Source organism: Schistocerca gregaria, chromosome 6 (genome assembly GCF_023897955.1).
Source record: "Schistocerca gregaria isolate iqSchGreg1 chromosome 6, iqSchGreg1.2, whole genome shotgun sequence".
NCBI lineage: Eukaryota > Metazoa > Arthropoda > Insecta > Orthoptera > Acrididae > Schistocerca > Schistocerca gregaria.
The window spans coordinates 72,187,919-72,215,471 of NC_064925.1; the positions used below are offsets into that span (position 1 = coordinate 72,187,919).

The following is a 27,553-nucleotide window of genomic DNA, read 5'->3' on the forward strand; positions in this document are numbered from 1 at the left end:
TCATCACAAGCTTAAATTCATCTGAAAGGCACCCAAGTACTTGTCTTGACTGTAGAACATTCAGGGTGAGTCTCTGTGACACCCTACAGTGGCCGGAATCAAACAAAACCACAAACAATTCAAGAATCAGTGGAGACTGGACACCACAAGCCGCCAAAGGGTAACAGGTGGACAATGTGAGACAAAGGGAGACAATGGAGACGGCATGACGAAAAGTCCAGTGCACTAACCAAGATCAAAAACTATGATGTCAATTCCGAACCAACACAACGATGCATAGCGAGACCAATACAAGTGCTGGGGAATCACATTGATAGTGGGGCTGCTGCATTGCTGGCTTTCAAGGGAAGCCATGGATGCAGATAGATGGGCCACGTCTAGAAGTTGGCGCTTATAGCAGTGAATCAACACTTGCAGATGCAGTCATGCCACCTAGCGACTGTCGTCAGCAATTTCAATGTCATCCACTGGGCCTTCAAATGCATCAGGCTGGGTCACCAGATGCACAGCATGAAAGCTATTAACTTGTATTCACTAACCTTGGCAGCATGTGTCTCGAGGACATTGCGCATCTGCTGTGTACGAGCATAGGCAGCTGGTGGGTGTCCTCGGTCATTCTCCTGCGTGGGGTCGGCACCGTGCTGCAGCAGTAGCTCCACAAGCTCCTCACTATCAGCCAAGACAGCATAATGCAATGCAGTGAAGCCACGGAATGAGGCTCGGTTACTCAGCATGTCATTGAATTCATCCTCTCGCTTTGCAAGCACTATGCACAGAAATGGAATTCAATTAATAGTAAGCAACTGATGTTCAACAATATTCATAAAACGAAGAACTCAAGGAATTTTATCAATTGCAAGGTACAGCTTTATATTTTAAGCGCAGAGACAAAAAAATAGCAATTATTTGTCTCATAACATACACTTACTAATCATCTGATTATGGTAAAAGAGATACAACAAAAATTAGTAACATCATTCACTCATATAAAACTTTAGGCTAAAGAATTGGGTAGTAGTCTAAAATTAATAGTTTTATTGATGAGAATGAACATTTATATTTATATACTATGAGTAATGATCAATGACATTCTTCTTAAATGAAGAGTTTGACCTTCATGAACATCCCATAATAAGTGCCTGCTGCCTCTTATTACACAAATTCAAGCATCATTTTATTCACCTGCTAAACAAATTGGAACACTGCTCTGAAAAGTGTATCATTTCTGTGGTGGAGTCTTATGCAGTTTCTTTTTCAGTAGACGATTATCAAGAGGGAGCATGCAATTACCTTAAGTGAACAATCAACATGATTTTTGTGAATAGTTTTGATATACTGTATAAAAGGATTATTTCATAGATGTAAGGTAGGGTATTATTGAAAGTTCCAGGTTTTTTTAATAATGATAATCGGGATTCTTTTGGATATATAGCACACACAACTTTTCTGATTGTTTTCTAGAGTATAGGTAAGATACTACTACAGCATCCTCAAAAAACAATGCCAATGATGAAAAATAACAATCATGTGCAATTTCCCCTAGAGTTCATTCCAGCGGCATTGGATAATACTTGCACTGCGAAAGCAAACCTACATATTCATGAGATAGGTAATCAGTATCAGTTGACTTCTTATCTAGATAGTCCTATAAATCTGACAAATCCCACTTCTGCTATATCATTATCTTTACAGTTTAAGTTAATCTTCTTACAGTTTCACTTTCATGTCTTGAACTTTTTCATCTGGATGTCTGAAGTGTTTCACATCAGCCTGTTTCGCTGAAATCCCGTTTCTAAGTGTATTAATGATGCAGTCAGTTTTTTTTTTTCTGCTTGAAAATTTTCAGTTACTGCAGATGTATCATTTGCTAACAGAACACTTTAAGAGTTGACGTGTTAAAATAAAACAAAGAGGATACGACCAAGAATAGAGCACTGAGGAACACCTTGTGTTACTGTCCTTAATTCTGAAGGATAATTTACTCACCTGTCTAGTATACTGGTATACTATACCGCACTGTCCCTAACCCATACTTATCAGTTTTACGGATCAGCAGAGTGTGGTTTACCGGGGAAAAATCTTGTGTGAGGATGGAGAAGATTTCTGGATTTCTGCTACTGTATTATCCTTGTATAGTGATGCACTGTTTTTCTCAATGATTTTATTACTCATGTTTTTTCCTTACTGGAAATGGAACTGGTATTCCAAAATAATTTTCTACACCAAAATTTGATATCTGGGTAGCATATATCTTCTCACATAGTTTTGACAAGTCAGGAAGAAATATATGGTGATAATTGCCAGTATCTTCCTCACCCATTTCTTGTCAAGTTGTTTTATTTCTGCACATTTTAATGTTGATGTTGTACTTATGGTTGTTTTTGTGTGGTCCTCTGTCTGAAGAGGTTTGATGCAGCTGTTCATGCTAGTCTACCCTGTGCAAGCCACTTCACCTCTGGAAAACTACAGCAACCTGTGTTGGAATTTATGTTATTTTCTTGAATTTTTTATTGAGTGTAGGAGGGGGAGATTTAGTGTTTAACGTCCCGTCGACAACGAGGTCATTAGAGACGGTGCGAAGGGCTCGGGTTAGGGAAGGATTGGGAAGGAAATCGGCCGTGCCCTTTCAAAGGATCCATCCCGGCATTTGCCTGAAGTGATTTAGGGAAATCATGGAAAACCTAAATCAGGATGGCCGGAAACGGGATTGAACCGTCGTCTTCCCGAATGCGAGTCCAGTGTGCTAACCACTGCGCCACGTCGCTCGGTCTGTTATTGAGTGGAGGGGGCAGTTAATTTGCCACTTGTAGTGTAATAAAATGGAATTACACAAAATGAAGAGTGTGATACAGGACATATGTAGTAACCGATACTAAGTCCTGATGTAAACACAAACTTTCACAACTGAATGAGCACACTTTGTAACAATATTAGTCAATGGAATTAATGAAACCTGGGACACCTGCAACTAAATAATAATCAAATACAGTAAAAATTATGATGAAATATTGTTTCGATCTGAAAATATATGTTACAAATGTTAAAACTTGTATTTACAAAAGTCGTACCCAGAAATCTGCTTTTAATTATTGTTCAACTATGTGTAAAGATCCAGGATTTATGTTAGTATCAAAATTAAACCCACATTTAAGAAGTTATAAACATTTCAAAATCAAACATTATTATTAAAATATATTTCATGTATTTTGATAACAATAACTGTGATATGTTGGTATGCTAATTATACTGAAAACATCAGAACAAATTATACGTTCAAATTCTGTAACTTCTGAAACACATTTCAACTTTTAATTGTAAACTGTAAAATTACTATTTGAAACCATTAATGCTTTTATATTATGATTGTTAAACTATACATAAGGGCTAGGGCAGTAGCCCGACATAGCTAGTATTGTCTCAGATTTGGAAGAGCCAATGTTATGTCATCTTTGTAGAACAAATAAATAAGTTATTAAGCACATTTTAGTTTTGGATACATCATTTATTAGAATTTGTTAACCGAGATGTTTCAATCCTAATCTTACAGAGAGCTTAACACTTTCTTACAGGTGGAGATGTCTGAAGCGATGTGAGACACACTCAAATTGCGATCATCAGGAAACAAAAAGTGAAGTATCTATTCTTGGGAGCCACAAAGGAGAGATATATTTTATATTTCCCCTCCACCTAGGCAGAAGGCAGAATCACAGATATATCCTTAAATTAGATTTGGGGATGGGAGTGTCAACCATTTCATATTAAAAAATGCCCTGGCTAGCTCATCTGCGCAGTCATTTCCTAGAACGTCAATGCCTGCATCTAAAGGAATTATGATCCTGGCCTGTAAAGTTTGTATAATAGCACCTGGGTGCCATAATTCAGGGGTTGATTTGGAAAGAATACTGTTATTATCTGGTGGCTGTTGAGAGAATTATTGCATACAAGAGCTTCTTGAACGGACCTAATTTTGATTTATATGGAGGTTCTAACAGAGCTGAGCTCACCATACAAAGTATTAGTCACCCTTTGTCCACACACAGATGAATCGTCATTGAGCCTTTACAGATGATACAAAAATCTACTCACGTGTTCAACTGTGCACTCACTGCACTACATGATCATAAATCAGTGGTGATCAGCAAGACATCTGTGTATAAAGTGAACACTGTGTGAAACACGTGTAAAAGCAAGGATGTGACAGAGTGGTAACAAGGGGCAACCGTGTTTGGCCATGCCTATGGGCTTACAGTGCGTGGCATTGCTGGATTTGTTGGTGTTTCATGGCGGACTGTTCAATGTAACTACAAGCAACTGTGTAGCACACATGGCTATGAAACATGATGTGGCCAAGGCCAGACTGACCCTGGCAGTTAGTGACAGTGGTCATGAGTGTGAGAGTTGCATTTATGTGAATGCATGTGTATATGTTGTCTATTTTGGAAGAAGACCTTCTGGCCAAAACATTACAAATATAGCAGTCTTTTTGTTGTGCCTATATGCAACTCAACATCTCCCTTACACATATTGGAATGATAGTATCAATCAACTCAGACTTCAATTTGATGCACTATTTACAATTCAAGATAAATTCTGCTCAAAATAACACACAACATTTGGTGGAGGATTTCAGAATAAAGTGCAGATTCAAATGAACGTATGCAAATACAGAGTGATTTTTTTTTCCACTGTGTACAAACTCTAGGGATTGACCGATGAGATGATATGGAACAAAGAAGGTCTAATGAACTTATGTCCAGAAATGCATGGTTTCCATGCTTACAGACCATTTGTTCAATCAGACATTGTTACAGAGACTGCAGTGCAGTATCCACTATACCATGCAGCCACAGTTACATATCCATGGTTTCCTCCTAGAGAGTGGTACTGTTCCTCATATGTCATCCTAGTGCCCTCTCCTGCCATAGCAATTGGTAATATGTCTGATTCACTTCTCTTACTGACTCACCTTGTAGTGGATGTGACAATGGTTCCATATTGGAATTCAGAGATCGCTGGCATGGTGTTTACTTATAGAAAAGCAAACGGCAGCATGTGGCAGGCAGCAAGGTTATATAAGGAGAACTATCCCCACCAACAACTACTACAGCATTCATTCAATGTTTGTACCACTGTTTCACTGTTTTTCTGAGACAGGATCATTTTGGGAAGCAGCAAATAATGAAAGATGTACCCAAAATGTTCAGACACCACACTTGGAGGAAAATGTGATTAAAACTGTTGACGGTGACCACCCTATCAGTACCAGGCAGTTGACCCACCAGTACAGGGTAGGCCAGACGACCATGTGTAACATTCTCCATGAAAACTGTTACCACCCTTATCATTTACAGTGTGCGCAGGGCTTACTAGTGACATTTTCCACATCGGAGCACTGCTGTCACTCATTTCTCCATCAGCCAATCATGATCCTGGGAATTTTTTTTTTGAGTGCTCCAGAATTTGTCATCCATCCTGTTCACAGATGAGGTCATCTTTATGTGGAGTGATATCTTCAACTTTTATAACGATCACCTGTGGTGTATCATGCAGAGCCACCATGGCTGGGGACAGTGAATCATCAGCACGGTGCAGCCAGAATGTGTGAGCCGGGATAATTGGCAACCATATTTTAGGACCAGTCTTCCTTCCATGTCACCTAAAACGCCGAAACTATTGGTGTTTTTAGCAGATGACTTTGCTTCCCGTGCTGGAAGAAGTGCCATTCATGATTCCAAGGGTTATGTGGCTGCTACATGATGGTGCTCCAGCCCACTTCACCATTAACACCTAGACACATCTCAATCATGTCTTCCCTGGTCGATGGATTGGATAAGGGGGTCCAGTTGTATGGCCTGCTTATTCACCTGATATCAATCCATGCAATCCATGCAATCCATGCAATAGGAGGGTTGTCCATCGGGCTCACACAAAGCTCTTACATGATATGCAGAATCTAATCAAAAATAGATAAACTGTGCAAATAAATTGTGTGACGCTCCCATTATGTAGTTTGGTTAAGGTGAGTGGTTTATGGAATTTCATGAGAACAGTTCTATGTGCTCCCTAGGAGGTATTTATAGGGAGCATAATGAGTTAAGTTTCTGTGTACAAGTAGTCTTTAGCTGCTTGGTTTGTGGCACTGCAGTTAGCTTTCTATCTAGCAGTAACACCAGGAAACAAATTCAGATGTTAGAGCATATTCTGACTCTTGGTGAAAATATCTGGATTAACAAAAATCCAAAAACAGGGACTTCACCAATGACATACAGTGCCTCAGATTTTTGACCCGTTGCAGTGTTCTACATTAAGCCATTTGGTTATGACATTGAAAGGAACAGAGTGATGTGGAGCTGTAATAGATGCAAAGATCATTGACATGCAGCACCAATAAAACATTAGGATCAGTACCATTCACAATTTTGTTAATTGCAATGGTGAAAAGGGCAATACTTGAAACAGACTACTGGGCTATTCTATTTTCTTGTTCACATAGATTGTTAAGGACTGATCCAATGCCAATGGAAGACCAATTTGGGCAGTGGTCAGGATGTGCTGCCTCCATGTAGAGTCACAAGCCTTTTGTAAGCCCATAGATAATGCAGTATTGTGTAAATGATGCACAAAAAGCTCTTTGACTGCAAATCCCCATTACAGAAGGTGATCAACAATGGATCAGGCTCATTGGAACTAGCCACAAAGAAGTGATGGTAAATGTCTATATTAGAGTTGTTGGAATGGTTTTATTAACCACCCAGTCCAATAATTTGCACAGTGCTGCCATTAACTTGATCAGTTAATAATTGTAACTGTTGATACTGTGAGTGTTTCTGCTAGGATTTAAAATTGGTATAATTTTACTTTCCTTCCATTAGGTAGGAAAAATTCGTTCTGGCGATATCTTGTTCAATACTGATAGTATTCATGATTTCCTATTGTTACAGATGTGTGGGAGCATCTTGTATTGTATCATTCTGCCCCTAGTGACATCCCTCTGCGTTTTGCTATTGTGTTGTTAAATCCTGAATTAATATAAAAGCGTGTTGTATGTTTCTAAGTTCAAGGTGCAGAAGGAAGAGTTATTACATCCTACTACAGTTCCGTGACATATGAAATCTGGCAAATTTCTGCATAATGCATCTTTAGGAGTTCAGTGACTTAATGGGGATCACTCAAGAGGACTTCATTGACTATCATTGTCACTTAATTGATCTTAGCTGGCGAGGAGTATTTATCTATTTATGTGCCTTAATATGTGTACACTTGAGTGGTTTGTGGTACATGCAGTCATTGAAGACATGTAACTTTTTCTATTTTTTAAGATACTATGCTTTCACTATTTTTAATTTGAATCATAAGCTGATAGTGAGTGGGAGTCTCCTAAGTGTTCAAGGGGCCATCTTCTCTATTTAATTACCTAAGCTAGTTTTTTTGACCACCTGGGAATAAACTGGGACTTACAGGTTCTAGAAGAGGGAGGTTGTAAGTTACTGTTCCAATATTTCCAACATTTAAATTACAGTCAATATAAATTTCTATCACAATCTACTCAGATTGCAGTTCACATGGTTAATTAATCTTCAAAAATACATATCAATAATGTTTAACCATGTTATGAATGGGAACTGCCAGTGACACTCTGATTATGAATACATGACTGCTGGTGACATGGTGACAACTTAGAGCACACAACTACAACTGGGGAGAGTCTGACTTTGGCTGTCTGAACACAAATTGCTTGATAGTGACTGAGTAGCGAAGACTGACAGACCAGCTGATAATGAATGATTTGTATTTTTCATGGTGCCTAGACTTATTTGACAAATTTTCTACATACTATTTGCAAAATTTTAAAATATTGACTAACAGAATTTCTAATAATGATACAAAAGACAGAAACTATACAAAAACTTATACACACTTAGAAACCAAGTTTTTTGTTTATTAAATGTATAAGTTTTTTCAAATGGCTTTAATACTGGGTTCTTTGTTTATTGGGAGATTATTAGATGCATAAATTTTCCCACATTTTGTAACACAGCCATTCAAAATTCTTAGAAAATAAATTTTATTTCTGAAATATTGTATTAACTAACACACTTTCTCAGTAATCATATACCCTTTTAAAGACAGAAAAAATATATCACGACAAAATGATAATACTTTAATTTTTGCATGGCTTACATTACAAAAATTTTGCACTCACATGCAACTTACAGACACATTTATGAAGGCTACATTATCATATGGAAAAAAACTATGTCATTAAAATGAGAAATGTAAAGTCTTAATAAGATACTTATTGGCAGGGTCAGAATTTTGAGCGTACGTATTCTTACAAGTCTTAAGTGTCGAATACTTCTTTAAGTAAAATGTTCCTACACAGAATATTTATCCTGTAGTTGTCAAACAAATTTAAATTTTACTTTAAACAATAAAGATCAGAGAAATTCGATTTTGTAACAGAATTTTGGCATTTCCAACCACTATTGGACCCAGAAAAAAAAGAAAAATGTGGCCTTAAGATGGTCCTAAACTGACTGAAAAAATCGCTTAGTAATGAAAAGTTCATCTATATAAAAGTACTAAAAACTTGCTAGCAAAAATATTACAAGTGGTATCAGAGCAAGTGGACATGCTCGACTTCACTACATTTTAAGGTGTAGCAGTTTTTAACTGCTTTTAGACTGGTATTCATAGCATCTTGCACAGCTCGGTTTGGTTCAGCACGATTTTAGCAGCAGAAGCATATGTTTGGCATTTGGCTCATTTCAAAGCACTATGTGGCAGCTACCTGTCAAGTTAGAAAGTTGGGACAAGATGATGATGGGTGCTATCACACACATCATAATAAGCATGCTATTACATCATTTGTGCTAGGTTTGAGCTACATAATGCATGATAAAAGGCACAGAAAGTACCGTCTGCAACACTAAAGTGTGTTAGCACCCCATTTTTCAATAGCAGAATGTATAGTTCATTTGGGAATTTTCAATAATCTGTCTCTGATGTGTGTATTTGCACTGGCCCACAAAAGATGTAGGCTTTAAAATAGCCTGAGATAATGAAATGCATGAGTAATTGTTGCATCAACTGTTTAATATTTTGGAACTGTGTATTTCTACTAAGTGGAAGATGCATGCGACACACTTAACATGATAGTTCAGTGGACTCCAACAGCTACTGCTTCACGATCAGTATTCAGTGACATTTGTTCACTATGGGTTGTAATGCATTCCACAATGGACCTGAAAATATGGACCTGGCAACAACTGTCCATGTGGGAGGTAGAGGCAGGTGTAGACGAAAGAGGCAGAAACCTCGCCCCCAGTCCACCCACAACGTTCGGAACACTACAGAAGGCTGACAGAAGAGTGGAACAAGCAGTTAGCAGAAAAACACTTTCACAATCATCACTTGCAGATTGGGCCTTATACAGTAGAAAATGTTGTTGTGCCAAACACCCACATGTTAGGAGAGGGTAGGAGAAATGATGGCATCTTCAATGTACGAAACATGAGGGAGTATTTTGTGGCATGGGGGCATATTTATGAAAGGGAGGTTAATTTCGTGTATGAACACACAGCATTTGTAGTTAATGGTATCATATAAGTTAATGATACAACTGTTATGTGTTTACCGTATGAGAGTGGCAGATGAATGAGGTCCGTAAGTCAAAGACTGCTGCATAAAAAAGGGGAGCAAAGGATTTTACAAATAGTGTAAAGCCCAAGTCCTTGTGGCGAAGCGTATGACAGAATGTTTTCCTGTGCTGTTGCAAAGAATAGAAGGGGTAGGGGTTCAGACACTGTGTGTAACTGGAGATAAAGATGCTAGCACTGTACAAGACAAGGGATACTGTTATAAAAGCCTTTTTAGTGCATGCATGTGCTCTCCTGCCAAGAGAAATGTGGGAATGATGCTGAAGTGCAGGGGGACCTTGGAGTGGGAGGGAGAGGAGGAGGAGGAGGAGGAGGAGGAGGAGGAGGAGGAGGAGGAGGAGGACACTGTGACAAATAGACAGCAAACAGGATATCTATTCTTAACTGGTGACATGCTGTGTATGCAGTGAAGGAATTAAAAATTTTTCACTTTTACAAGGACCTTATACAGTTGAAAATGTTGTTGTGTGTGGTTGTATAGCCACGGAAACTGTGGGCATTACAATAATATTTCACATAGATGGTGAAAAATAGTTTCATTGGCCAGAAGAACAATTTAAGCGAGCCACACCCAGGGACATACCTCTGGAGAACACAAAGATATCACATTGAAGGGACACTTGTGTTCGAGACAAGAAAGAAGACACTTGTTATCCAGGTGGCAAGGGTTGAGAGATGAAACTGGGCTCCTGACCACGTTCTGTTGTGCTGCCAATGCTAGACACATCTAGCTCTGGCCACCGCCAGACACATCTCACACACTGACGCTATGATACTACCTAGATGCTGGCAGACATCTGCAGAAAGTCTTCTGCACAATAGCAGCTTGATAACTGAAAGGAAAAATGAACTACACTTATGATCTAAGTAAGTCTGCCAGTTCCATTTGTCTTATAGCAACCAAGATTTAAACACCTTGGTAATGAACTGGAGAATCTTGTAATTGATAAAGGGCTAATTATAATTTCCTTTTTCATGAGTAAAACTAATTTGTACATTGTATTTGAATATCATGGTCCAAAGGCACTGTTGTTTCTAAAAATAAATATCTGAGACTACTCACCCTACCTTCTTGCAGCTGATGTTCCTAATCCTTTCACATAATATGCAGATGCCCCACTCAAGTGCAATTTGAGATATTGTGATTTATTTGATTTACTGTGCACATACTGCACTCAAGTGCGATTTCATATAATATCTATTGTAATGGCTTCAAAAACTCCAGACACCACAACGTGGAGTGTGGGCTATTGTGCACATACTGCCTGATGCTCTTTCTATATTTGTGTGGTTTCTATTAGGCCTAAACATGCAATATTACTGAGTTGTGAGGCAATGTTCATCAGCAGTGGTGACATTTCTAAAAAATGGTGAAATGGGGAATTCTCATGGAAGTTGAAATCGCTAGAAAAGTCAAGGAATTACTGATTGGTAGGTTGGTTTAAAAAAATGGGAAGGGGTGGGGGGACCAATCTGTGAGGTCATCATACCCTTGTTCCCAGTAGAACAAGTACCCAAGGGAAAGAGGAAAACAAAGATGATGTATGACACAATCACAGGAAAAAAGGAAAAACGGAAGAACCAGAAGAACGACAAGAGGCCAACAAATATTACAATGTACAAAAGCCCAAAAGCATTGAGGTGCTGCCAGCACTCCAGGTTAAGTTGTGAAAGGTGAGGTAGCCAAGTCAATCGGGCATCGAAAATCAGTCCTAAGAATCGATACGTCTCCACTACAGTGAGTGGATCATCATTAAGATAAAATTCAGGTTCTGGATGAATGGTATGACACTGACAGAACTGCATGACACACGACTTTGTAACTGAAAACTGGAAGCTGTGGACTAGAGCCCATGACTGCACCTTATGAATGGCTCCCTGTAGGCGCCACTTAGCAACACCTGTACTGGAGGAGCAATACGAAATGCAGAAATCATCTGCATTCAGAGAAGGGGAGACCAACAACCCTACGGCTGCTGCTAGACCATTAATGGCCACTAAAAATAGAGATACACTCAATACGGAGCCCTGTGGAATGCCATTCTCCTGAATACAGGGGGAACTATGGGAGGCACCGACTTGGACACGGAAAGTACGAAGTGACAGGAAGTTTTGAATAAAAATCGCGAGGGGGCCCCAGAGACCCCACTCCTACAATGTGGCAATGATATGATGTCGCCAGGTTTTGTCATATGCTTTAGGTAAGTCAATAAAGACTGCAACCAGGTGTTGGCGTCTGGAAAAGGCTGTTCGGATGGCAGACTCGAGGGACACAAAATTATCAGTGGTACAGTGACCCTGATGGAAGCTGCCCTGACATGGAGCCAGTAGGCCCCTTGAATCCAGGACCCAACCCAACCATCGATACACCATATGTTCCAGCAGCTTACAGAGAACAATGGTAAGGCTGATGGGCCGATAGCTATCCACAAGTGGATTTTTACCATGTTTTAGCACCGGAATGATGGTGTTCTCCCGCCATTGTGATGGAAAGACGCCATCACACCAGATCCAGTTGAAGATGACGAGGATATATCATTTGTAGTCAGACGAGAGATGTTTAATCATCCGACTGAGAATCTGATCCAGTGCAGGAGCTGTGTCGCGCAATGTGCAAGGGTGTTGAGGAGCTCCCACTCTGTAAATGGTGCATTATAGGGTTCACTGTGGCATGTAGTGAACAAGAGGACTTTACTTTCAATCCACCATTTGAGGGTGTGAAAGGCTGGGGGGTAGTTCTCCGATGCAGAGGCTCAAGCATAGTGTTCAGCAAAGTGCTTGGCAATTGTGTTTGTGTCAGTAGAAAGCATGTCATTTATTTTAACACCAGGAACACCTGTTGGGGTCTGGTAACCAAAAAGACCTCTAATCTTCATTCAGACTTGGGAAAGTGATGTATGGCACCCAATGGTTGACACGTACCTCTCCCAACACTCCTGTTTCCATCATTTTATGAGCAGGTGAGCACCGGCACGGAGCCGTTTAAAGGGTATTAGGTGCTCCAGGGAAGGGCGCCACTTATGTTACTGTAAAGCTCGCTGACACTCTTTAATTGCCTCAGCGACTTCTGGTGACCAGTAAGGGACTGTCTTCCACCAGGAGCACCATAGAGAACAAGGGATCGTGTTTTCTGCCACAGAAATTATTGTTGTAGTGGCCTGCTCAATCACTACATCGATGGCACCACGAGGGTTAGATTCAATGGTGACAGAAGAGGTGAAGGCTACCCAGTCTGCCTTGTTTAAAGCACACCTGGGTAGGTGTCCGTGGGCATGACGTCGGGGAAGTGACAGGAAGATGCGGAAGTTGTCGCTACCATACAGGTTGTCATGTGCTCTCCAGTGGATAGATGGGAGGAGTCCTGGGCTGCAAATTGATAAATCAGTGGCCAAGTAGCTACCATGAGCCACACTGAAATGTGTGGTGGCCCCAGTATTTAAGAGACAGTTGGGACAGTAAATTTTCGACATCTCTGGCATGGCCAGTAACCGTGGTGATATCCCACAAGGGGTTATGGGCGTTAACATCTCCCAAAATTAGGAAAGGTTTAGGGAGTTGATCAATCAAGCAGTCAATGCATTCAGGGGTACCACACTGTCTGGAGGGAGACAGTTATTTCCTGTGTCGTCTGTATCCTGACAGCCTCAGCTTCATGAGGAGTTTGAAGGGGCACAGGTTCACTACATACAGAGTTCAGGACATAAATGCAAACTCCACCTGACACACTATTATATTCGTTACAGTTCTTTTAATATCCTCTGTAGCCACAAAGGGCAAAGGTTTGCATTGCCATGAACCAGGTTTCCTGGAGGGCAATGCAGACAGCAAGTGTAAAGCTTAACAGTCGCCATAGCTCATCCAGGCGGTGGAAAGAACCGCCGCAATTCCACTGGAGGATGACATGATCGTGAGACTGGGAAGACATGAAACCCTCAATGAGGCAGTCTACACCTCAGGGTCACCTGCTGCCACTGACTTATTCCCTGAACAGGCTGTATCCATTCTGTCTGAGAGTCTGGCAAGATCTAGGTCGTCAGCGGGCATCAGAATTTTCACATCATCAGACGCAGAGCTTGTAAGCAGCAGTAGTGTGGGTGCCACCACAATTCCTTTGGTGTTGGGGGTCTTCTATCTGGATTTCTCTCACTGAACCTCGGGTTTCTGTGGCTGGGAGGGCTTCGCTGATTCAGTCTCCAGGACTGAGGATGATCGTGGAGCCCTATGACCAGCTGCTTTTGGGTGCTTCAGCCACTGGCGGGTGTCATCTTATCTAGCAGGTTTAGTCTTCCGGCTTCTCACAGGATGTCGGCACTCAAATTTCCTCTTGGCTTCAGTGTAGGTCAGTCGGTCCAGGGTCTTGTATTCCATGATTTTTCTTTCTCACTATAAAACCTTGTTGCAGTCTGGTGAGCAAGGGGAATGATGGTCTCTGCAGTTGACACAGTCCCTAGTGGGTCACATGAAGTATTGGGATGGGATGGACATCCACAATCTCGACATGTGATGCTGGAAGTACAGCAGAAAGACATATGGCTGAACTTCCAGCACTTAAAGCACTGCAATGGGGGAGGGATACACGGCTTGAAATCACAGAGGTAGACCATCACATTGACGTTCTTGGGTAATGTGTCATCCTCGACGGCCTAGATGAAAGCACCAATGGCAACCTAGTTATCCCTCAGACCCTGATTTACATGTAGCATGAAATGAACTCCTCATTGCTCTAAGTTGGCGCGCAGCTCATCGTCACACTGCAAAAGAAGATCCCTGTGGAATGTAATACCCTGGACCATATTTAAGCTCTTACGAGGCGCGGTGTTAATGGAAACATCCCCCAGCTTGTCAAAAGCGAGTAATGCTTGTGATTGGGCAGATGATGCGGTTTTTATCAAGACTAACTCTGACCGCATTTTGGACAAGCCCTCCACTTACCCGAACTGGTCCTCTAAATGATATGCAAAAAACTATAGCTTCATCGAAACTAAGTAGTCCCCATCTGTTCTCGTACATACGAGGTACAGGGGTGAATAAGGTTTGCTGCCATTCTTAGCCTGGCATTCCTCCCATGGTGTGGTCAGGGAGGGGAATGACTTGGGGTCATATTTCTTAGCATTAAAGTTAGACTTTGCCCACTTAGAGACTGCTGGTGGCAGACCACCAGCAAGAGACCCATTCCGACCAGGGGGCCTCCCCACAGGCGCAACCCAGCCACAGCAAAGGAGACCTGGCAGGATGGCCATTGCCGGGAGTCCTGATGGCTCAGGGTGACGGCCATCTACCCCTTGGCATACATGGGGAGTTAACAGTGCAGTCATCAGCAGATCAATCCCTGTGTAGTCAGGGGGCTACAACCAACAGAGTACATGGCAGCCCCACCACAATGGACTGGCTACCGTGCTGGATATCAGCTGCAAAGAATTCCACAGTCAACATCGGCGCAGAAAGCGACACTGCATAGTGGGAGGAGGAAAATGCACCCGGAAAGTTGTCTTCGCTTAAGAGATGGAGGATGAGTGGGACTGCAATGCCACGATGAGAAAGTGGGCTAAAGATCTCAATGCACGATGGACATGATGCACCATGTATGGCACACTTCCTCAATTGGCTCGGTCTTCAGGAAAATTTTGAAAAATGGAGGTATAAACCCTACAGGGGACCATCACATTAAGGCTGAAACATGTGAGACTCCTTTTAGTTGCCTCTTTTGACAGGCAGGAATACCTCGGGCCCTTTCTATCCCCCGGGCCTGCAGGGGTCAGGGAATTACTGAAACATTCAGGGAATTCTTAATAACAATAGTTGGGGGATGGGGGGGGGGGGGGGGGGGGAGAAGTTGAACTATTCACTGATGGAAAGAAATGTTCAGAGGTGTTTAGTTAAAAATTAACCTGAGATTCTGCTTCAGAAAGGATTGGTTGTGAAGTCATGTAAGAAAAGCCAAAGAACTACACTGAATTGCTGTAACACTCCTCTCTAAGTCGAGGCAACCTTTGGCACATCTGCTGACCTCTAGAATCTTCATTATTATTGGTGTGTTGTCATTATCAAAGTCAACTGATTATATTCCAGTGACAATAGTTCAATGTGTGTTGCTTCTGCGGATTTCTCATATACTTGAAGTTATGTCACTATAACATGGCACGGCATATTAATGGATGTGTCTGCCACTGCGAGGAAAGAGGAGGAGGGGAGGGGGAACCACATCGATTGGTACCATATAATTACTTTTTAATATAGACATCTTTTTATCTCTATTTGCTCCTCTTCTATTTGTAAAGTTTGAAGTCTCGTTAGGGGTTTTCGGGTCATGTTTCTAAGACAGAAAATGACTAGGCCTCTAATGAGCCTACAGCTACACCAGCAGAAGAATGTCCAGTGGTATCCTGTAATTAGTGTCTGAGGAAGGCAACTGCCTTTTCCTTGGACAAACATGGGTTTGAGAATCAGTTCTTGGGTCAAGGCATGGGGCATACCTATTGTAGTGGTTGTGAAAATCTATGACATTGGTAATAGATGAAGTAATTTTTATTTTGAATGGGCTTCAGAGTATGGTAAGTGATCAAGTGTTTTGAATTCCTGGATTTTCTTTTCTTTACAAAAAGTTGGATGCAGAGAATGTAGATCTGGGCAATTTAAGCACTGGAGCGATTGTTGGCACTGTTAATTGGCACATCACTATCCAATACTGTGTCTGTAGACAGTTTCGTATGTACACCAGTCCTAGCACATTGGTAACAACAAATGCATTCCACAGGTGGTGAAATGTATGGTCAGATGAAGCATCTGTATACCATAACTTTAATCTCTTCATGAAGTATGTTTTCTTCAGACACTAGTACGAGAGCTACTGCGCCGACCTAGTTGTCCTCAAGTTCTTTCTGTATATGACAAGTAATATGCACACCCCAGGGCTCCTAGTTTTGGAAACTAGAGAAAATCTAAATCTGGAGAGCAGAAGAGAATCTGCAGCCCACTCCTCAAATGCAAGTCTGGCATTTTAACTGCTGTGGCACCTATCTCAGTGCTACACACTAACATGCCTCATAACAACAGTTTTTGTGCTATCTGCCTATTTGGCCTGCAGTGATCTACCTTCATATACATATTACATTCCATACTGGATATCACAACACACATACTCCCACAATGTAATAATAGCAATTAGTTATAATTACAAATATATACTACAAAACAACGTGAAAAATGCTCAAATACAGGTTACACGAGGTTCACTAGTTACTAAATGCCTGCTAAATCATTTAAATAAAATTAAAAATATTATGAAATGGGAAAGTTTCTACTCACCATACAACAGAGATGCTGAGTCGCAGATAGGCACAACAAAAAGACTGTCTGAAATAAATAAAGCTTTCGGCCATTAAGGCCTTGTCAACAATAGACACACACACAAACCTTAATGGCTGAAAGCTTTATTTGTTTGTGACAGTCCTTTTGTTGTGCCTATCTGTGACTCAGCATCTCCACTATATGGTGAGTAGCAAATTTCCTTTTCACAATATTGTTACATTCCATCCTGTATCTTCTATTGTTTAGTTAAATAAAATTATGCTGTTTACAGAAGGAAAAAGACTGATTACCATCCACTGTGTGCAGCCCTTTCTCAAGAGCAGTGCGATAGGCACTAAAAAATTCATCTCCGGCATTGGGATCTGCACCAGACTGCAAGAGAAGCCGTGCCACGTCTACCCAACCATTGATGGCAGCAGTATGCAACAATGTCCATCCAAGTGTATGTCGGCGATTCACATCCAGGCCTTCAGATATCAGCCTGCACACACATACTCAACTGTGATAAAAGATTTGTAAATTATAAAGAATTAATACGTATTCTACAAATATTTCATGATGTGATACCTTTTAACTTCCTGCAAGTTACCATACTTAACAGCTCTGAATGCATACTTCTCTGAAACAAATAATCAGTTTGTATAAGAGAAAATAAAACAAAACAAAATAATAACAACAAGTACCCCTACATACAACCTCCCCCCCACCCCCCCAAACACAAACACACACACACACACACACACACACACACACACACACACACACACACTAACATTACTAAATGCCTTCTGTGAAAACTACCAAGGACAGATAATTTGGAAGCACAATTATAATGGTAATATATTAGATTTAGTTGTAACTAATAGCTCTGACCTCTCTGAGGATGGACATATTGAAATTGGTATCAGTGCCCAAGAGGCAGCTGTAGCAACAACAATTATTAAAAGTACTAAGGGCAGTTATAAAAATTAGGAAGATTTCCATGTTGAGTATGCTCCAGAAAGAAGCAGTCAGGCCATATCTCAAGGAGGAGCACAGAGAAAGCATACAGAAGAACTGTTTCTCTAATGTAAAAGTATAGCTGAGAATGGAACAGATAGAACCAAGTAGAACAGTTCATTATGTGAGGGATCCTTCACAGAACACAATAACTGCAAAGAAACTTCTAAAGAAGCAGTGATTACTACATAAAAAGTGTAAAACAAAGCATACAGTTATAGACAAGGAGAGGCTAAATGAAGCCCATTTAGCTGTAATGAGGGCACATGTAAGGCCCTCAATGACTACCATAGCAGAGTCTTATCAAAAGATCTCTCACAATATCCAAGTATATTTTCTTCATATGTAAATTCTGTCAGTGGCACTGAAGTTAATGTCCAGACACTGATGACACTGGAACTGCAATTTAGAGTAAATGTTCCTTTACAAAGGAAAGTACAGAAGTAAAGACCCGGACTCTAGCATGACTGCAAAGGCGAGTGAAATGGATATGTCATCGGTGTTGAGAAATAGCTGAAATTTCTAAAACTGAACAAAGCTCCAGGGCTGTATGAAACCCCTATTACCTTCTATACAGATTATGTGGCCAAGTCAGCCTCCTCTTCTCACCATAATATACTACTGTCAGTCCCTCAAATAAAAAAATTGTAGTCATTAATCTGAGGAAAGTATTCATGTCAAATCCACCCTCAAGAAGGGTATCAGAAGTGAATCACAAAACTATCATTAAATATGTATGATATATCTCTGTTGTAAAATCTTAGAACATATTATGAGCTCAAATGTAATGATCTTCCCCAAGCTAACTAGCAAGGATTCTAAAAATATTAATCTCATGAAACCCAATTTGCACTTTTCTCTCACATGGCATCCTGAATGCCACGGATCAAGGCAGTCAAGTAGAGTGTTGCTTGACCCAGTAACACACCAATGCTTACTACAAAAACCATGACCATGTGGGATATCACGTAAAATCTGTTAATGGATTATGGCAGGGAGGATGCAGTTTGTTACCTTGGCTGAGGGGTCATCAGCAAACGTAGAAGTAAGTTCCGATGTGCCCCAACAAAGTGTGTTGGGTCCATAGTAGTTCATGTTGTATGTTAACGACTGTACTATGATTTGAAAAGTTCTTTTATCACAATTATGTCAAATGAGTCAGTTTACAGAATATGTACGCACATTTAGTGTTAACAGTACTGAAAACACTATTTTTCCATTACACTCAGGCTATCAGTTTTCAAAGTGAAACTCGTCAGTGGATTACAAGAAGCTGTCCAGGACAAATGATTTTAGCTTATATCTGAAACTTGCTTTGCTACCTGTCAGACATTTTATGTTATTAGTCAAATGATCAAAGCTTTTTGTGGCTGCATATTGAACACCTTTCTGAGCAACTGGCAGCTTTTAATAATGGTTAATAATGGTAACTTTTTCCCTCTAGTGTTGCAGGTGTGGACTTCACTACTCTTCCCAAATTGTGGTGGATTATTTATGATGAATTACATTAATGAATATGTGTATTGTAATGGTGCACTGAAAATGCCTACCCCTTGAGGTACTTACATAATGGCTCTGGGTGAACACCACATATTACTCTTATTGCTCACTTTTGTGCAATCAATAGTTTCTTTCACAGTGATGAGCTACCCCAGAAAATTATTCCATAAGACATGTGCAGAATAAATCAGGAGGTTGATTCCTTTATCTCCAACACTAGCAATTATATGAAAACCAACAGTACCTCATATTAACCGTTTGAGAAGATCAGAGGACCAGACGTGTCCTCCTCCCAACTCAATTTTTCATCAATAGGTGCACCCAAAAATTTGGAGCATTCTACCGTATTTAATGTTATTTAGTCGAATGTTTGTCTGTTGTACAGGCCTGATTTTTTTTTTTTTCTTCTTTCAAACTTAAGGATGGTTCATTTTCAGGGAACCACTTAATAATTCTTTGAATAACATCATTAACTACTTCTTCTATTGCTTTCTCTCTCATTACAACACTAGTATAATCAACAAATAGTACCAGCTCTGCTTGTTGAATGTTACAGGAAAGGTCATTAGATATATAACATGAGGAGTAGGAGTGGAACCAAAACTGAACACCCTTTGGGACTCCTTTAGTGAATTGTCCCCACTAATATTTTCTATGTTTCCAACATTGTCTAAATTATTTAGCACAACTTACTGCATTCGCCTGAATTATTGTTCAAACCATCTATCATCTCATAAAACTCAAGTTTTTCTAAGAGTGTAACATAGTCTGCACAATCAAACATCTCGGAAAACTCAAAAAATTTCAGCTGGTGATTTTTGTTATTTAAGGCTTGTAATATTTGTTGGGTGAATGTAGAAATAGCATTCACAGTTGAGCAAGCCTTCTGAAACCCAGACTATGGTGTTCTAAGTATATTGTTTCCACTTACTTGTGGGACTACTCTTGGGTACATTACTTTTTTGAATACTTTTGAAACAGATGTCATAAGGAACTGGATGATAATTATTTAGCCTTTCTTGTCACATTTTCTGTAAAGTGGTTAACGATGGGATTTTTTAATTTTTCTGGAGAAATTTCCTGTGCCAGAGATGGTTTACATGTATTACTAAGGACATTATTTATTAAGTTACAATGCTTTTAAGAGTTTTATCTGAAATTCCTTCAGCAGCATATGAGCTTTTGTTTTTTAGAATTTTTATAATTCTGTCAATTTCAGTGAAGGCTGCTGGTGCTACTTGTAGTTGCTTAAAGTTTTGTGGAATGACATATTTAATATATTCTATTGTGTTTTTCTTTTTTTTTCCCCTTCGACCGAACCATTTAATCCTATTTTTGCTGCTACATATAGAAAATGATTGTTAAAAGTACTCACAACTTGTGAATTATCAGCCAGAATCTTGTCATTTAATTTAATTGTTACAGCACCCTGTACTCTGACCGGTTGTCCTGGCTCCCATTTGACATTATCCAATACAATTTTAATCCTATTAGCATATGCATATTTCTGGACATTTAATGACTTTCCTTAAAATATTACAGTAACATCAGATCTTCAATTATTCTATCCTTTACAGAAATTTTCTTGTTCCTCCTACACGAAATTTAATCCATTTAGATCCATGCCAATGCTTTGAACTTACTCTTAAAGCACTGTATCCTGTTCTCATTAATATAGCTTACATCTACATAGATACTCCGCAATCCACCATATAGTGCATGGTGGAGGGCACCCTGTACCACTACTCGTCATTTCTTTTCTGTTCCACTCGCAATTAGAGTGATGGAAAAAAGACTGTTGCCTCTACGCTGATGTTGTTGTTGTTGTTGTTGTTGTTGTTGTAGCCTTCAGTCCTGAGACTGGTTTAATGCAGTTCTCCATGTTACTCTATACTGTACAAGCTTCTTCATTTCCCAGTACCTAACTGCAGCCTACATCCTGAATCTACTTAGTGTATTCATTTCTTGGTCTCCCTCTACAATTTTTACCCTCCACGCTACCCTCCAATACTAAATTGGTGATCCCTCGATGTCTCAGAACATGTCCTACGAACCGATCCCTTCTTCTAGTCAAATTGTTCCACAACCTCCTCTTCCCCCCAATTCTATTCAATACTTCCTCATTAGTTATGTGATCTACCCATCTAATCTTCAGCATTCTTCTGTAGCACCACATTTCAAAAGCTTCTATTCTATTCTTGTCCAAACTATTTATCGTCCACGTTTCACTTCCATACATGGCTACACTCCATACAAATACTTTCAGAAATGACTTCCTGACATTTAAATCTATACTCAATGTTAAAAAATTTTCTTCTTCAGATACGCTTTCCTTGCCATTGCCAATCTACATTTAATATCCTCTCTACTTCGACCGTCATCAGTTATTTTACTTCCCAAATAGCAAAACTCCTTTACTACTTAAGTGTCTCATTTCCTAATCTAATTCCCTTAGCATCACCCGATTTAATTCGACTACATTCAATTATCCTTGTTTTGCTTTTGTTGATGTTCATCTTATACCCTCCTTTCAAGACACTGTCCATTCCGTTCAACTGCTCTTCCAGGTCCTTTACTGTCTCTGACAGAATTACGTCATCGGCGAACCTCAAAGCTTTTATTTCTTCTCCATGGATTTTAATACCTGCTTCAAACTTTTCTTTTGTTTCCTTTATTGCTTGCTCAGTATACAGATTTAATAACATCGGGGAGAGGCTACAACCCTGTCTCACTCCCTTCCCAAACACTGCTTCCCTTTCATACCGCTCGACTCTTATAACTGCAATCTGCTTTCTGTACAAATTGTAAATAGCCTTTTGCTCCTTGTATTTGACCCCTGCCACCTTTAGAATTTGAAAGCTCTAGGGTATTACAGTCAACATTGTCAAACGCTTTCTCCAAGCCTACAAATGCTAGAAATGTAGGTTTGCCTTTCCTTATTCTTTCTTCTAAGATAAGTTGTAGGGTCAGTATTGTCTCACGTGTTCCAACATTTCTACGGAATCCAAACTGGTCTTTCCCGAGGTTGGCTTCTACCAGTTTTTCCATTCATCTGTAAAGAATTTGCATTAGTATTTTGCAGCTGTGACTTATTAAACTGATAGTTCAGTAATTTTCACATCTGTCAACACCTACTTTCTTTGGGATTGGAATTATTATATTCTTCTTGAAGTCTGAGGGTATTTCGCCTGTCTCATACATCTTGCTCACCAGATGGTAGAGTTTTGTCATGACTGGCTCTCCTAAGGCCGACAGTAGTTCCAAAGGAATATTGTCTATTCCGGGGACCTTGTTTTGACTCAGGTCTTTCAGTGCTCTGTCAAACTCTTCACGCAGTATCATATCTCCCATTTCATCTTCACCTACATCCTCTTCCATTTCCATAATATTGTCCTCAAGTACATCACCCTTGTATAGATCCTCTATATACATCTTCCACCTTTCTGCTTTCCCTTCTTTGCTTAGAACTGGGTTTCCATCTGAGCTCTTGATATTCATGCAAGTGGTTCTCCTTTCTCCAAAGGTCTCTTTAATTTTCCTGTAAGCAGTACCTATCTTACCCTAGTGAGATAAGCCTCTATATCCTTACATCTGCTCTCTAGCCTTCCCTGCTTAGCCATTTTGCACTTCCTGTCGATGTCATTTTCGAGACGTTTGTATTCCTTTTTGCCTGCTTCATTTACTGCTTTTTTATATTTTCTCCTTTCATCAATTAAATTCAATATTTCTTCTGTTACCCAAAGGTTTCTACTAGCCCTCGTCTTTTTACCTATTTGATCCTCTGCTGCCTTCACTATTTCATCCGTCAAAGCTACCCATTCTTCTTCTACTGTATTTCTTTCACCCATTCCTGTCAATTGTTCCCTTATGCTCTCCCTGAAACTCTGTAGAAATTCTGGTTTAGTCAGTTTATCCAAGTCCCATCTCCTTAAATTCCCATGAGCCCTTATTTCTTGTATCTTATCTTCATGGTCCTTACGCACAATATATATTGGTGGCAGTAGAACTATTTGGAAGTCGGCTTCTCTAAATTTTCTCAGTAGTGTTTCTCGAAAAAAATGTCACTTTCCCTCCAAGGTTTCCCATTTGATTTCCCAAAGCACCTCCATGATGTTCAAACCTACCAGTAACAAATCTTAGTTGCTTCGATGTCAGTTAAGTCTGACTGCTTTGTATGAACCTGCCTCAGGAATGTAAGCTGCCATTAAATGTGCATCACGATCAGATAGTCCATTATCACCTGGGTACATATTAATTGTTTCAGTCTGAGCATTTTCTATAAAAGTATTATTGATCAGTGCCTCACTATCTTGCTGCACCCAAGTTGGAAAACTCACTACTGAAATTAGTCTGAAACACAAAAATGGGCAAGGTTTGTAGGCCACCAACAGATTTAGTCATTTTAGGAGCTAAGAAATGTCTGCAATGTCTTAATTATACTCTGGGCCAGCTCAGGTCACAGTGCAGAGAATTGCAGTGAAAGATGCTTCCCAGGAACAACAAGTCTCAAATCATGGTGAAACCAAATTGGTGGATAAATTATTCTTGGGAATCTGCAGCTATTGACGGAAACCCAAATTATAATTCTTGTTCATCTTTCCTGTCTGTATCTTTTTAGAAATCTACACTAAAATCTCCACGAACTATGAACTGTTGCCTCCTCATTCAACCAGATAGACTTGAAGGGCTGTCAGACCAGTGTAGTCCAATTCCAGTTAACTAACCGACCAACAGAATTGCATGAATTATCTGAAATCACCAGCCACTCGTTCAAAATTCCATCCAGGCCTACTATTTGCAATAATAGCAATAGCACTAATATTTACTCAGAATAACAGGAATTATAGTAAAAAAAATTATCCATGCTGATTTTAATTAGGGATGTGTCATGTGCGGATTCCAATGGCACGATTCCCAGAATCTCCAGTTGTCCAGGAATCAACTAATATTGGAATCTAGCGATTCCAGCACCTTTAGCATCGATTCTTTGTTGTTGTTCTTTTTTATGTTAGTCTACTCATTTTTTCCTTCAGAGCAGTCCAATCACATGAAAGTAAATAAAGGAAGGAGCAGAATAGCAAACTATAACCCAGCAACAGGTTCTACACAATGCTGGTGACTACTTTGAAGGGCAGTAACAGGTTCAAACATGTAACTCTTCTGTATCGGTTGTGAATAAATAGTTGCCACTATTTAAGTTCCAATCCTCGTATAAATGTCCTGCCCACTGGGCATTTTCCAGGCCCACATCAATCTCCGACACTGATGACCAACTCTCCGTTTCATATGATGTGGACTGATCCTGTACACAGCAGCATCACCTGATAACAGTGAGGCAGCACTTCTACCATTATTCATGAGGAACTAAGGAATCTCTTTACACAGTACTAGCACAGTTGGGACAAAATGGCAAAATTAAGGATCTGGAGTTGGAGGACGGCAGGCTCACCTGTGGACTGAAACAATGACTCAGATCCTTATTTTACTGTAGTAGAAAAAATACAACTTTATCAGTTGTTTATACAAACTTGCATGTCATTATAAAAATTTTGAAAACAACAAAGGAGCCAGTGTTTTCTTCTGTAGGTCAGATTTATGACAGCAATATAATGCCTGCAGCAGGATATTCTATTCTGTTAAAATCTACTATGATTCAAACTGCACTACAATCATTGTCATCTAAAAAGACAATAAAGGTTTAATGTAACTTCCTACTGATAAAATCTCAACATTCAGATTGCTTCCAGAAAATATTTTAATACGTAAAATTAATTATATGGAGGTTCTTTGTGCAAACATACTTACTATCTAGGTTAAAGCAAGTAGTTAAAAAATATTTTGTCTGTGTAGTTGTATATAGCTAGGCCTACATATGAATGAAAGAGTGGCCAAATCATAAGTGATAGAATAAAAATGTTTATAATGCAAATACGGCACAAAAAAGTCACAGAATAAAGGTGTCAAAGTATGTTCTCTGTTTTACAATTGGCTACTGTAGGCCTACTTCTGCTTCTGAATGTTGAGGATGTCTTTCTATGGATACACTACTACAAACATAATTACCTTCAATGTGTGTAACATTACTTTATCACTTTTTAGTGAAGTACGCACTGTGTCAACCTCTTTGTCAACTGCCTTCGAAATCCAGTTCACGTGGTCATTCTATACAACTGATGTTTTCTCATTACCAATAAATTATCCCTTACTGAAGCATACTACTGCCACCGATTGATACCATAATATTTAACATGTATTGTATAGTTGTTGGCACATTTATAACGAACATAGTTTCATACCTTGTTACTGAAATACGGAGAACCAAAAATCACATAGTCACTCTGGTAAGTATTTCACGCAGGTCACTAACAAGATATTTTGATTAATATATACGAAAATATCAGTATCCTGATTAATGTCTGTGTGTGAACATTTATTCCTTATGACTGGGAATAAAACTCATTGTTTGAATACAAAATAATTTTATCCTGCTATGATCTCTAGTGTGGTTGCTGTTTCATCTGTGTGTGTGTGTGTGGTGTTGCCTTGTTGTTTTAGTCCTTACATAGTGACGTTGATGCTTCCAATTATCAGAATGGAAGCGACACAACACGATATAAGTCTTGTTATGTCCGGTATGTCACGTTCTTGATCTTGTCCAATTCCTTTGAGTTTCCCCAGGTTCATATTGCCTTCAAAAGCAAATTTTTCGTGACGTACTCGCTGCAATGTTTCAGAAAGAAACCACAACTGACTTCATACAAAGACTTCAAACTTTTGACTATAAGCTACAAACTTCTCATTGTCAAAGAAGGATGCATAGCTGACATAGAAATTATTATTATATTTTCTTTTGTGCTCGCGTAGTTGAGGGATCGTTTTAAATTTGCTTTGTTTATTTGACGTAAACAGTATTAAAGACCAGTGTACAGCGACATAATCTTACGGAATCCTGGAATCTTATGACGCTTAACAAGAAGTTTAATTGCTTCGCTCGCAGCTACAACGTTCTTCAAATGTTGTTACCCAGAATATAACTATCCCATTGTATAAAGGTTTAAGTATTAAAATAGCATACAGGAGAGACTTGTCAAGACAGTATAGTAAGTTAAAACACAATTGATTTACCTTGCAAGTTATCATGCCGCTCAGCACAGAGCGCAACAATCGTGCTTAGACTGCCAGACAGAAAAATCAATGGACCATGAAAAGTTTTTTCTGAAAAGTCACTGAACTTCGGCTTCGATATATTCTTCACCACATCTGACATTCTCGTTCGGATTTGCGGAACACACAAAGACCAACAACACACACATTTCTGTTGATTATAGATTTGAAAATGACATCTCTTGGTCATAAAATCTTTACGCAATCCATGCCTAGAAAATATCTCTTGCAAATTTTTCGCGACATGCTGTAAATACAGCATATCGAATTTTATGACACGCGACAGTGCCATGAGCAGCACTATTTACACATAACAATTGGAAATGATGATTTACATAACGACTAAATTTTATGACATCGCACACGTCACCCCAAATGTCATTTCCACAATTTTCAAATATCGTCTGCACCTTGCTGGTCTCCCGCCTGTTCATTAACCAAACGTCTTCATTGCAAGATACATCATATGCCAAAGATATTTCAAGAACCACGATGCTTACGAGAGATACAGAAATATTACATCAGGCGAGACAAATTTCTCTTCTGTGTTAATGGCGCATAGTTCCCGTGAATACTTATCGTTTGATATCTAAACTTAATAGAAGTTCTTGAACTTTTTATCTCTACGTATTAATTGCACGAACTGAAGAAACAAAGAAAAGTTTCAGAGGCGAAATACCATTGTGTATGACGTCTATAGTCAAAATTAAGTATGCAGCTGAAATAATTCGATTTGGTTGTAATGACAAGCTGACCTTTGCTTAGCCCGCGATGCAGTTTTGGGGGAAGGCAATAATTTGGTTGTGAAGCCAACGAATGTGAATGCTAAATAAAAGTTGTAGTAACACATTGATGTGTAGCGTAGCCTAATATTTATGTTCGCGCCATATTTAAACTGTCAGTTTCAGTCGAATGCAAGTTGT

The 27,553-nt window shown here is 39.6% G+C and overlaps 1 protein-coding gene across 1 annotated transcript in view; it reads right to left on the reverse strand.

Moving 5' to 3' along the window:
• LOC126278512 (caseinolytic peptidase B protein homolog) overlaps nt 1–27,090 on the reverse strand; it is a 72,778-nt gene extending 45,688 nt beyond the window's left edge. The window contains exons 1-4 of the mRNA XM_049978677.1: nt 26,592–27,090; nt 17,535–17,586; nt 17,258–17,448; nt 540–766 (exon numbers count right to left, since the gene is read on the reverse strand). Coding sequence (XP_049834634.1) covers nt 540–766; nt 17,258–17,448; nt 17,535–17,586; nt 26,592–26,922 — 801 coding nt within the window. The 5' untranslated portion in view covers nt 26,923–27,090. The remainder of the gene's footprint in view (nt 1–539; nt 767–17,257; nt 17,449–17,534; nt 17,587–26,591) is intronic.
• Nucleotides 27,091–27,553: the final 463 nt, after the last annotated feature.